The sequence below is a fragment of the Cuculus canorus genome, chromosome 4, assembly GCF_017976375.1.
Source record: "Cuculus canorus isolate bCucCan1 chromosome 4, bCucCan1.pri, whole genome shotgun sequence".
Classification (NCBI taxonomy): domain Eukaryota; kingdom Metazoa; phylum Chordata; class Aves; order Cuculiformes; family Cuculidae; genus Cuculus; species Cuculus canorus.
This window is the reverse complement of record NC_071404.1, coordinates 16,276,450-16,289,197: the sequence shown is the minus strand read 5'-3', so window position 1 is coordinate 16,289,197 and position 12,748 is coordinate 16,276,450. Positions and strand designations below refer to the sequence as shown.

The 12,748-nt window shown below is 51.3% G+C and overlaps 1 protein-coding gene across 1 annotated transcript; it reads left to right on the top strand.

Annotated features, from left to right (window-relative positions):
- The first annotated feature begins 9,915 nt into the window (after positions 1-9,915).
- On the top strand, positions 9,916-12,310 carry NKX3-2 (NK3 homeobox 2). The gene is made up of 2 exons (XM_054065515.1): positions 9,916-10,459; positions 10,746-12,310. Exons 1-2 carry the CDS (start codon positions 10,102-10,104, stop codon positions 11,219-11,221), a joined length of 834 nt encoding a protein of 277 aa, XP_053921490.1. The 5' UTR covers positions 9,916-10,101; the 3' UTR covers positions 11,222-12,310.
- Positions 12,311-12,748: the final 438 nt, after the last annotated feature.

Genomic DNA, 12,748 nt, shown 5'->3' with positions numbered 1-12,748 from the left:
CGGGGGTTGGACCAGACCAATAATGGCCCGACCGGGAGCAGGAAGGGGCTGCCATGCCACAGTTCTGGTGCCACGGCCGCCCGGGCATCCTCACCTGCCCACTGCCAGCTCCCCCCGAGCTGCTGCGTGGCACAGATCAGCACCAGCAGGATGCCACCAGTTTTGGCAGGAATACCCGTTTCCTACTCTAGATTCATTAATATGGTGTATGGCATACCATGCACGGGTTTAAATCCGTCTAGCATTATGTTTATAGATGCATTACAAATTCTATGTAACAGGTTCTGTGTTGATAGGCACACCACACCTCTTGAGGAGCAATGCATTTAATACTTCTCTTTAGTGTAACAAGTTAGATTTGGAGGTTTAATAGTAGCTTCCTTTCCAGCTACAGGTACTTTGCCCAGACCTTCCCATTTCTCTCATTTTTCAGCCTCTAGCTGATCTAATTTTCGCAGCACTTTGCTGATCTAATTCCCTCGATCCTCACTTCTCATCTTACCTTTCTTTTGCTCCACAACGTCCATTTGTTCCCATCTCTCACAGGGTCCCTCTCAGCTCTCAGTTCTCCCTTTCTTTCTTCTGCCCTTTTCCTTTCCCTCACCAGTTTGGGGCATACTCTTGGATCAAGCAGATCTGACCTCTCCCTCTGCCCTCTTCCTCCTTTTATTTCTTCGAAAGACCTTCCTTCAGCTCCATTTTTCTTGCTATGACCAAGAACTTTTGTGGATTGCAAAAGCACATGGACATACTGACATTCAGACAGGTTAGAGACAGGCTAAGGGGCCTTTATGTTTATTCTTATTAGCCACAGGGAGTAAAGTTGATGAGAGGAGTTGTGAAAATATCAGTTAGAGCCATAACAATCCCCTTTGCATTACCCATCCTTATTCCTCATTTTTTTGGAGTTAACTCTGATGTGGCTGGAATTACTTTTCAGGCTCCCAGGACCCAGCAAGCGAGAACTGGGACAGTGACAACATCCAACACCAGCTGAGCCAGTAGGTTGGAAAATAAAGCCCATTCTTGAAGGAAATTATCAAATACCCTCTGCATCCTCTAGAAAATGCACGGGAAGGGAGGTCTGTGTGTCGGCTGAGGCCCAGATACTAGAACATAAGGGATGCATACCGAAGATAGCTACATCAAGTAACATCCCAATAATTTCATGAACTGCTTTTATCATGGAGTTCAGAATCAACACTTTCTGAAAATGAGTTTATTAAATGCAAGGATATGGCACTGAGATGTTCGTGAGAAATATCACTACCGCATACCATGTCCGAAGGGCTATGGTTATTGACTTGAAGCAATGCATAGATTCCTGTCATCACATTGATTTCTGAATGACAGGTAACTTTTCAGCTCCACAGCTGGTAGTCTTGTCTTCTCCTGAAAGGATCTCACTATCTCGTTATCCAGGTGTTCTGACACTTAATATGCTCTCTGTAAAAGCAGTTGTTACCTTATACCAAAGCAGTTACATGACCTGTCTAGGCCTGCTTTTGAAGTCACCATGTGTTAGAAAGCAGTCTAGGAGCTGTAACAGTGCCCCTGGCCAAATGCAGACCAAGAAGCAAGGCATTTGGGGTTGGAAGGTGAAAGCTCTTCCTTGTCAGGTACTGCCATAGCCCACGTAGACTCCAGGGATGTCAGCCATTCTTTGCAAGGGTGCTGCCGCTCTTCCAGAGTCTACCAGTAGTTCCAGGACTTAAAGGTCAACACACCTTATGGCTGCAGAGATTTCCTGTGGTTATCTCTTGAGGAGTCACTAAAATATCTAAATTAAACCCTGTGAATGAAATATTATTGTATGTGAATGTCTTTTGCCTTTGAATCACTTTTGTCCCCTCCATGATAACTATAGGTAACATCAGAGATATGAATGCTGACAGAAGCATGACTAGTTGACATATATATATATATAATTCCTGTTTGGGATAGTCGGTCAAACACACAATCATCATGATACCACAAGAAGGCTAGATTACAAAGACTTTGTTGCATGATTTGCAGAAGACTATTCCGCAGGAGTATATTTGGAGCTACGAAGCATAACACTTTGCTTTGTTAAGAGTTGTATTTCCTGGTGAGAGAGGATACCTAATGCAAAATGACACATTCTCCTGCACAACTCTTCTCAAAAGGAGTCTCTTTGACACAGACGCATTGTACAAAGTGTGCACTGTGTGAAATAAATATGGCCACATAAGAAGTCCTCCAGAGATGCAGAAGGACAGTTGATAATAACATTTTTAGCTGAAAATTGGGTTTTGCTGCCTCCTGCTAGCAGCAGTCTAGGGAGTCCTGTATGGGGTTGGAATGCTGAGAGTATATACAGAGAAAAGTGTGGGGGTTTCAATCAGCTTTCATAAAATACAGACCACACTATAAAGCACCAGAAGTCTACACCACACATTACCATCTTTCCCAAGCAGGGAGATCAGAAAGTTCTCATTCGTGCTGCCAACAATAACCTCATCCATAGTGCAGGAAATCAGAACTTGCCATCTTGAAAGTATTACCAAAATGTCCTTCCAGCCAGCACTCCTCTGCCTTTCTTGTTTCACTCACAGGCCGATTTCTGCATCTTTTTGTTGTGAAAAAACTCCTGGAGAAGTAAAAGGACTTTCTTGGTTTTCCAAGGGATTCATAACTGGCATTTTGTGCACCTGCATGTCTGGTTCCTCTCACAACTTAAGAGTTTTTCACTAAATCGTAGGAGTCCTTTTGTATTGGAAATTTCTTCAACCATCCCATTTACCCTTGGGTAATGGGCAGGGTCAACTCTTTTTGTCAGGCAAACTCTTTTTGTCATATTACAAATCATAATTTTGTCATCTGTCACCTGCTTTATTATTTTTTCCTTCTCTTAGGCAAATCCCAAAATCTGGCTGGCTAATAAATTACAGAAATAGCTACTTCTATAACAGGAATACCTTGAAAACCTACTTAGGCTGTGCTCCCCTCAACACCACAGAAATTTTCAGAAGGAGACCACTGTCTACATTTAGGCAAAGGCAATATAAATGAAAACATAAATACATAAATTCTGAGAGGCAAAAATTGTCATAAAGTCAAGATAGGGTGCATGATTACAGTTATCCATAATTGCCATCCTCAAAATCTCTGTTCTCTAAGATACATGCAGGAAATATGAGCAATATCTGTATCGCCTGTAGACAAGTTGTGTCATGGATGCTTTCAGGCATCCAATTAAATTTGCATGTGGACTGAACAAAATGGAGCCACTAATTTATTTGTGAGATTTATGTAAGTATTAATATTCTCACTGAGCAAGCCAAAAGAATTAGTGATTCAATGTAAAAGCTGTGTTCAGATGAAATGTACAGTCACTGTACATACAAAAGCATTGCCAGTGGAAACAACTCCCACAGCGAACCTGCTAATTTCCCTAACTTCATAAACCCAACACTGGATCCAAGGTCTCCATGCTTAAACATCTTGGCTTGGCTGCTACACCATGGGTTATTGGGGATGGACTACAGCAGGGCCAACACTGTGGCTGTGCAAAGCAGCTGCAGGCGTGGACTCTCCTGTCACACAGCGTATAGAGTGAAGGACCTTGTTTTCCACCAGAAGTATCAAAAGGCTCTCAGAGAGCCTGGGGTCCCTTCAGAAAATGGAGATACCATGGAGCCAGGTGTTTGATCTAAGCTGCCTGGCTTTCCTTCTTGGCTTTCCCAGGGACCAGACTGACCACCCTGTGCAATTACCTGGTGAACTTACACCTCTGATTTCTCTTCAGATACATGACTTCAATCACATGGGCCTGGATCCAAAATGGGACAGGGGTACCGCGATTCTCATCTCTGCAACATATGATGTTTGAGGCACCAGAGTCCTGTACGGGAGCTCCCGAGTCAGATCTGCTTCTCTGAGGAGGCACTCCAACACCCAGAACCACACACAAGAGGTGCAGAGGAGTGCCCTGTCCTATCTCCATAACTTAGGCTTCCTATTCAGTGTGAGAAGGATGCGTAACAAACAAGTCCTTGATCTCAAATTCTGACATTTTTGAGTAATTGGTGATCTGTGTAAATTTATAACAATTAAGTCCCAGATACTCCCAGACACTGCCATTAATGCATTTGTATTCCTGACACAAAAAATAAAGAGATAGAAAAATTCATATAAAATGACTGTTGACTTGCTATTAATAAAGATGTGACTCTTAGACAAAAATGCGAAATTGCTTTATAAATGTAAACAGTTCCAGTATCCTGAGAGGCCAGCAGGCTGACTTCGTTTACCTACGCGTCAGAAGCAATAAAAATATTTAAATGTTAGCCCAATGTAGCCATTGATTTAATCACCAGTTTAGTCCATCACACACAAAAAGTGAGCTCAACTATTTCAAACAAAAAGTAGGAAAGGTTATTAGTTATTTACAGATTGAGGAACAACAGTAAGGGAAACTTAGACTTCATATGATGTTGTTCCAAATAAACATCAAATGATTGATCTGTACTATGAGTCTTCTTAAAAGCTTAAAGACTTCCACACAGCAAATGTATTTAGTGTAATATGGTGAATGTTCATTAAAAATATTCCAGTAAATAATAAGGAAAAATTCAGAACAAGTAGATAAACCAAATGCTGTATGGATGACTCACACATATACTGCTTTGGCATAAGTCATTCACTCTGTTTCTACTCCAGTTCTTCCATCAGAGATTGCAAATAAATAGGCTACCTCCTCCTCTTTCATAACTGCTTGAAACAGATAAAAGCTAAATACAGGGGCTAAATATCACAATATTTATATCACAGAAAAATTCATAAACTTTAATTAATAATTACGAGATTCACCTGGCCATTTGGATATGCCGGCTTGCTTTTTATTAGTAAATCATGTTAGTCTTGCCCAGGCTGTATTTCTGTCCTACAGAAAAATACTTCAAAAGATGAGGAATATTTATAGCCATTTACTGTGGTAGTAGAAAACCCAGCGTAAATATAAGGAAAGAGTCAAAGAGAAGATTTATTTCAAAAGACAGTCTCACCTGAGTACAGTTGCAGGATGGGGCTCTCAGTGTGTACACTGCTAGTGACCTTCTGGCACCGAGCAGAGGAAACAACCGTACATCCTCGCTCTTTCTGGAGAGTGTGCTTACATAGTCCGTATGTGTTTTCCTTTTCAGGGTCTTGCAATGAGAAATAATCGAGGAGAAAAACTACCATAGAGTGAAATGAAAAGTTGGTAGTTTGGGCTTCAGGCTTGGTACTCTGCATGCCAGGCCCTCAGTTTTTTTATTGCAAGGATGAAGGAAAGAGAGGGAGGTTTGGGTTGGTTTTCTGAGAAATAGCAGCTCTGATTAACAAAACTGGACCCAATCGTGCCACAGCATGTACGCAAGCAGCAAGATTCAAGCGTTCTTTTCAGTTTGATTGTAAACTCCCATAGGAGTGTTTGTATTTGAGCCTCCCAGCCTTAAAGGACATGGATTTTTCCCCATATAAGGAATATGAGCAGAGAAGGGTATTGCAAACCAGCTATTAAAACCTACTGAGCTAATTTGATAAGAGATTATCAAATCAGTAAGATTGAAGTTATCATTGTTGGCATTACATTTGCACATTCTGTGAGTTTAATATCCACTTTGAAAAATCATTCAGACTTTTCTGTTAATTGTAGGCAGTAAGTTCTGCTGTCACTGAAGCGCTGAAGCATCTTACAGTTCACGTCTCAGCAGCAACTCAGGATCCTGATGTCAACTGCAAAAAGCAATTGGAAGGTCGAGTGTTGCAGCAGTTTCTTACACGAAGTCTCTCATGGAGAAATCCTGCTAGGAACTTGTTTTAGAGTTGTGCAACTGTCACCTACGGTGCAGCTACAGTTACATTTGTTTGGAAATAAATTGTTACTACTTAAGACATAGAGCCAGAACCTGTTCAGAAGCGGATTACCTGAGATTTTCCTGCAAAAACAAGCAAGTTTTCCAGGACAGTTTTATGTGCCTTTGCCACACACCCAGAAAGGAGCACAGCTGAGATTAAATCCATGAACCAAATCTTCCCTACCACCAACAGCATCACAGAGGATTGAAGTCCCTTGTAGGAGGAAGCACTGTTTGTACCCTTACCATCTTCCACCTAAGCCCCTGCAAGACCTAACAAGACTGCAAGGATTTGTGTTGTTCGTGTGTATATTAGGGGCCAAACTGTGAGTTTGGGGAGACAGATTCTGTCTAGAAAAAAAAATACCACCTTTAATTAGGTGTGGCAAAGGTATTCCTTACCACCATGGAAGCTTTGGGAAGTGCTGACGAGGGCTGCAGTGTGGGGTAGCCCTTGGCCGTAAAACTTATTGGCCTGCCTCAGGGCTGAGAAGGATTCAAGGGCAGATAGTTGGGACAGAAATGGGATTAAGTTAGCCTAGTTCTGCCTGAGAGCTGGTGCATAGAGGCTACATCACTAATTAATTTCCTGTATTGTGCAAATCCCATCGAAAAGATGATAGCATTTCATTTTCCCATTGCAAGCAACTGTCACCCAGGGCACCATCCCAGTTTTTCTATACAGCATTATATATTGTATAAAAAGCGTGTGCTCTTTACTAAGTTTTTTTTTAAGGTTTTGCAGCCATCTTCGTGCATGTGAGCACGGTCTTTCACATGTTTATATGATGCTTTCATAACAGTCCCATGAGCTGGTGACTTCCTTCCCTGTTTCATCCCCCCATGCACTACACGCAGAGCTTCTGTGAGCCGTTCCCTTCACACCTGAAAAGAGAAAGGACTCAGGTGACGGCAAGAAGCCACCTTACGCCGCAGCCAGACAGGCTTTGCTCCCTTTCCCAGCCCTCACCGTGGTTTGTCCCTGGATACAGGACCCTGGGGCTGCGCTTTGCACCGGCGTGGCCTCACGAGGTGGCCTTGCGCCGTTCCACTGCTCTGTCCCCATGGTCGCCCCGGGCTGGGCAGAGCTGTGGATCCCGCACCCCGAGGGCCGGGCAGTGGAACCCGCATCCCGAGGGCACTGCGGTGTATCCCGCACCCCGAGGCCGGGCAGTGCGGCCGGGGAGCCTCTAGGTGGGGCAGCCCGTCTGCCGGCGAGAAGCGGCGAGCGCAGTCGGAGAAAGGGCCGGGGGCGGCGGGGGGCGGGCAGGGAGAGCTCGGGGGGTTCCTCGGTGCATCAGTAAAACGGCGGCTCCGACTCGATATAGGGGGTTCGGCTACTTCCACCCCGCGGGGAACGAGGGGGTATGGAGCCCTTATCAGGGCTGGGATAAAGTGGAAACCGCGCCCTTGCCGACATCCCCGTCTCGGGCTCTGTCCTCGGGGTGCGGGTTCCCCCACAGCCCCGGGCGGCTCTGGGGACACCGGGAGGGACGGGCCAAGGCCGGCTCGAGCGGGGACATTGGTGCCAAGCGCAGCCCCAGTGTCCTGTATCCAGCAACAAACCGCGGCTGGGAAAGAGGGAGCAGAGCCTGCCTGGCTGCGGTGTGCGGTGACTCCCGCTCCCCCCGAGCCTTTTCCCACGGGGAGGGTTTGCTCCGCCGCTCTCGAAGGGTCCCCGCCAGCCGCTCGCCGCGGCCGGGCAACTCTCGCCCTCCGGTGCTGCCGGGAGCCGGCTGCGAGCCCTCCACACCGGCCGGGGCCGCCGCTCTGCCCCCATCCCTGCCTCCTCCCCTCCCTCCCGCTGCCCGGATCCCCCGGCAGGGACCACCCAGCCCGCCCAGCCACCGCAGCCCCCGCTCCTCTCCGCTGCCCGCTGCCCTCCATGGCATTTCCTCCCCCAAAACGGTAGTTTTTTGATGGCTAAGAAAGCTCGGAGATGGCCACGGGAGGCGAGAGAGGGAGAAAGAACAAAATAAAACAAAAGGAAAAAAATAAAGAAAAAAAAAAAAAGCCGGGGGGTGGCAGGGGGGGAGCTGGGTGAGTTAGTAAAGAGTTACAGCCATTGTAAACTAACCACAGGTATTTCCAAGAGCTTGAACGCAAAACCTTGTAAATCGTGGGCTTCGCGGGCTGGAAGGTGGCTGTGCCGGAGTTGGAGGGTGGGAAGCTGCACGGCAGAGCGCCTCTGCCTCCTCCCCGCCGCTCCCCCAGCCGCTCTGCCTCCCGCTCGGCGGCTGCCGCACCTGAGCAGAGCCCCAAAACAGGAGCACAAGCAGCAAAGCTGCCCCGGGCAGTCCTGCCCGGAGGTCCCCGTCCCAGCCCTGCCCGGAGCCCCTCCACGACTGCCGGCTCCCACAGCCCGCACCTCCAGCCTTTCCCCCGCAGAAGTGCGGAGCCCTTCCTCCCTCCCCTGCTCTCCATCCAAGCACCTCTTCTGGTCTCCCAAATTTCACCTCTCGGCTATTTAGCACCCCTCAAAACGTCTGCATAGGGTACTCTTCCTACGCCTCCTGTACATCTCCTGGAAAATCTATTTCTCTCAGTTCCCCAAATGCCTCGTATTTTGTCCAGCTCTGAAAAAAAAAAAAAAAAAATCCCTTTGGATATTTCCTGAGTGTCTCGTGGCACCGAAATCTTGGGTGGCAGAAGCGATGATTACCCCGGGAAATACCTGGACGGGAGAAAGGGATAACGAGTGAGCCGAAGGCGAGCTTATTGATACGGGCTGAATTTGTTCAGGAACATAAAGACTATTCCCGTTCAGTCAGGCAAAGGTGCTCTCCGGCTTCTTGCTGCGTATGAAAGAGGGATTATTTATTTTATTAATTTAATTTCCGGCTAAGAATGATGATTGAAAATATTTAATTCGCGCCGGAGTCGTTGATAATGAATTATCACGGCTTCGTGGTCTGCTGCAAACAGGCGCTCATCTCTGCGGGATACAGTGGCGAAGTGCTGGAGGTGGACTCATTCCCGTGAAGGGACAGGTTAACACCCTGCGAATGCGAAGCCGAGTCTGGGGGCATCATTTTGCTGTGCTCCAGTTCTTTTCAGAGCCGCGTCTCCCCAGCATTAAACAAATGAGGGTCGCGAAGCGCTGGCATTTCGTTCCTCTGGTAATTGCTTGATAACCTCGCCAGGATTTTTCTGTTAGCTTTGAGAAAGGCGATAATGCCTGACCCAAAGAAAAGCATGATGTTTGGGGTCGCATTGTCGTTTTGGCCACGATTGGCATTTATACATTTCAAGTGCGCGCAATAGTTTTGCAAAGCTTCTTGTTCAGGGCCGTTTTCTTTCAGGGAAAGCGCTGTTTCGAGGAAAGCAGTCTTCGATCTGCAAGAAACTGCTCCCATAAAACGGTCTTTAAAAGCCTCACGGGCCCAAGACCGCCCCTGACAGAAAACCGGACACGCTTTTAAACAAACGAACTAGTAAAAATCCTATTTTTGGACCCTATTTCGCTGGCTGCTGTTGTACATTCGTACCCCAGGGAGAGCGGCCGGGCGGTCACCGTAGCGAGAGCCTCTCCAGCCCCTCCGCGGCCCCCGACGGCCCCCGACGGCCCCCGAAACCAGTGTTTTCCCGGGGCTCTTCCCCGAGCGGCGCTTATCGAACGCTCGCCGGCCCGCACCGCCGTTCCCGTTCCCCCGCGGCGTTCCCCGCCGCCACCGGACCCTTCCCCGCTTGCCGGGCTGCGGAGCTCGTTGCCTCGGCGGGAGGGGAAACTCCCCGAAACTACCACCCCTCGCTCGGCGGGGCGGGAGCCCCTCGCTCTGCGCCGAACGGGAGGGACCTTCCCGGCGGGGGTCGCCTCGGCGGGGCAGCGCGGGTGGGAGCCCCGCGGGCCGCAAGGGGTTAAGGCGCGGCGCGCCCCGGCGCGCGCCCCGCGGAGCCCCGCGGCGGGGAGCCAATGGCCGGGCGGGCCGCGCGGCCGCCGCCCAATGGGGAGGCGCGGGGACGGCGCCGGCGGCGGCGGCGAGGGATGACAGCGCCGCCGGGAGAAAAAGGAGAGGGCGGGCGCGGGGCGGGACAGAGCGGGGCGGAGGCAGCGCCCGCGCCGCAGAGCAGCCCGCGGCGGCCCCGGCGGAGCGCGGCGCGGCGGCCCTATGGGCGGGCGGCCCGGCGGCGGCGCAGAGAGGCTCCCGGCGACAGAGCGGGACCCGGCACCGGCGCGGCCGCGGTCGGCGATGCGGTGGCCCAGCTGAAAGGCGCGGTCCCCGCCGCTCGCCCGCGGGCCATGGCCGTCCGCGGCGGTAACGCCCTGACGCCTTTCTCCATCCAGGCCATCCTCAACAAGAAGGAGGAGAGCGCCCGCCACGCGGCGGGGCGGCCCCCGGGGGCGGCGGGCGGCTGGCGGCCGTGCGGCGCCGCCGAGGTCCCGCCGCGCCTCGCGCCCCGCGCGCTGCCGGGCTGCGACTCGGACTCGGCGCTCAGCGAGGAGCCCGAGGGCGAGCGGCGCTCCGAGGAGGAGGGCGCCGGCGGCAGCTCCCGCCCCGCCGAACCCGCGGGCCGGGGGCGCCCGGCGGCCGAGGAGGAGGCGACGGAGCGGGACGCCGCCGGCCTCAGCGACAGCGAGGGTTCGGCCGCCGTCTCAGGTAGGGGCGGCCCCGGCGGCAGCCGCTCCGCACCCGCGCGGGGAGGGCGCGGGAGGAGCCGAGGAGCGGGTCGTGCGAGGGGGAACGAGCCCTCGGGACGAGTGCGGGACCGCACCCGGTGGCGGCCGCCGAGGTTTCTCTCCGCGGCCCCGGGAGAGCGTTAGGCGCTTCGAGGAGAGGGAGGACCCTCGGCGGGACCCCCGCCCGTCCCGTCGCTGCGGGCTGGCGGCGCGGCCCCTGCGGGTGTCGCGGCGCCCTGACCGCCGTGCTCTCCCCCTGCCCGCAGATCGCAGCCCGCCGGAGGAGGAAGACGGAGCGGGCAAGTGCGGGAAGCTGCTGCCGGGGGAGGAGGAGGCGGCGGCGCCGAAGCCGCGGAAGAAGCGCTCCCGCGCAGCCTTTTCCCACGCGCAGGTCTTCGAGCTGGAGCGGCGCTTCAACCACCAGCGGTACCTGTCGGGGCCCGAGCGGGCCGATTTGGCCGCTTCCCTGAAGCTCACCGAGACGCAGGTGAAGATCTGGTTCCAGAACCGGCGCTACAAGACCAAGAGGCGGCAGATGGCCGCAGACCTCCTGTCCGCCGCCCCCGCCGCCAAGAAAGTGGCCGTCAAGGTGCTGGTGCGCGACGACCAGAGACAGTACCACCCCGGCGAGGTGCTGCGGCCGCCCTCGCTGCTCTCCCTCCAGCCCTCCTACTACTACCCCTACTACTGCCTGCCCGGGTGGGCTCTGTCCACCTGCGCTGCGGCCGCTGGCCCCCAGTGAGGGGGCACACACACACGGCCCCCCTCCCCGGCCCCTCCACCACACACGCTGGAGACCCATCTCACCTCTGCCACCTCCCTGTCCATCCGTACATCCGGCCACTGTCTCAAATCCAGAGCCTCAGCTGCAGCTCTCAGTGCTTCGGACAGTATTTATTATTATTATTTTATTGTTATTTTTATTATTAATATTATTTGGATGATTCCTCTTCTCTTCCAACGTAGGACTTCTTGGCCACCCCCGCCCCAACCCTCACCCCGTTCCCAGCCCGCCAGCCGAGGACTCTCGCGATTCGGCACGACTAGTTCATGGTATCCATGTTGTCAGTGTGTTTGGTGTAGACTTTTTGTTTGTTTGTTTTATTTCACTTTGAATTGGTAGAGACTCGATCTTGTGTGGGAGAGGGAAGGAGAGAGAAAAAAAAAAAAAAAAAAAAGGAGAGGGGAAAAAAAAAGCCACACCAACCCTCAAAGCCAAATGCAGCTCAAAAGAGATCAAGGACTCCTTCGGTGGATTGTAAGGATTATTTTTGACGTCTGTTTGAGTCCTTGGTCTTCCAACTCGTTGCAAACCGAGTGTGCCTTGTATGGTGCTGAATGTAAGGAAGACTTTCAGATTCCCCTTGCTCTTGTTGCCTATGTTATTCCTGTACTCCGTGATCCCTGGCAAAGGATAAATATGTCATAAAAGGGTGAGACTTATATCGAAGCTACAGACTTCTTTTCCTTGTTTTCTGAAATCTTTCCGTGTTTGGGAGGGAGAAATTACGGATTTTTTTCGCACTTTCCAGTTGTATTAAAGTTGTTGTTGTTATTATTTTTATATTCAATGTGAATATTTCTAGTCAGGCTTTTTAAGAAATTGATGTAACAGGAAATTTTAATGCTATCAGTGCCTTTTACAGTTCTTCTGCAGACCTCTCCTTCAGGGGCGGGGATTTCTGATCTGCTCAGCGATGTAATTACAGTCTCTTTCTTTCAAGGTAACTCATGGCTTTTTTTTCTTCTTTCCCCCTCCCCTTTCTCTTTTAATGGCACTGTGCACTCAACTCGATTATTTACTTCAAATGAATTGTGAATGTTTGTAAGCTACCCGCTGTATTTTTTTTTTAATTTATAAACTTTAGTTTAACACTTAGCTCTGCCGCCTGTGTCGTTTCTGAGAGCGGACACGGATTTCCCCAGCGACTTTTTCCTCGCAGCAGACTTCAGGCTTCAGCTTAGACCGCTTCCCTGCTTTTCCCGGTGTCGGGGATGCTCTGCTGAGAGCGGGCAGCTCCCGCGGTGGGGATGGCGGGACCTAGCGGAGATCTCGCCCTCCGCTCCCCAAGCTCGTGTCAGCGCCGGTGCCTCCGTAGGAAGCCGAGGGGCTCGGGACTGGAGCCTTAAGGAGTTTAACGTGTGCCCAGGACAGAGCGATCCCCCCGTCTGCCGGAGAGACGGATCGCTGGTTTAGCTGGCGGCTGCCCGGGTTGCGGTGAGGATGCGGCCCGGCCGAAGGAGCTCCGGGGACACTGCACCGGTTTTC

Excerpts from the sequence above, each read along its gene's own strand:
- NKX3-2 (XM_054065515.1), top strand. The coding sequence starts at position 10,102 with ATGGCCGTCCGCGGCGGTAACGCCCTGACGCCTTTCTCCATCCAGGCC. Across the intron at positions 10,460-10,745 it reads GGGTTCGGCCGCCGTCTCAG|ATCGCAGCCCGCCGGAGGAG; the intron begins GTAGGGGCGGCC and ends CCCTGCCCGCAG.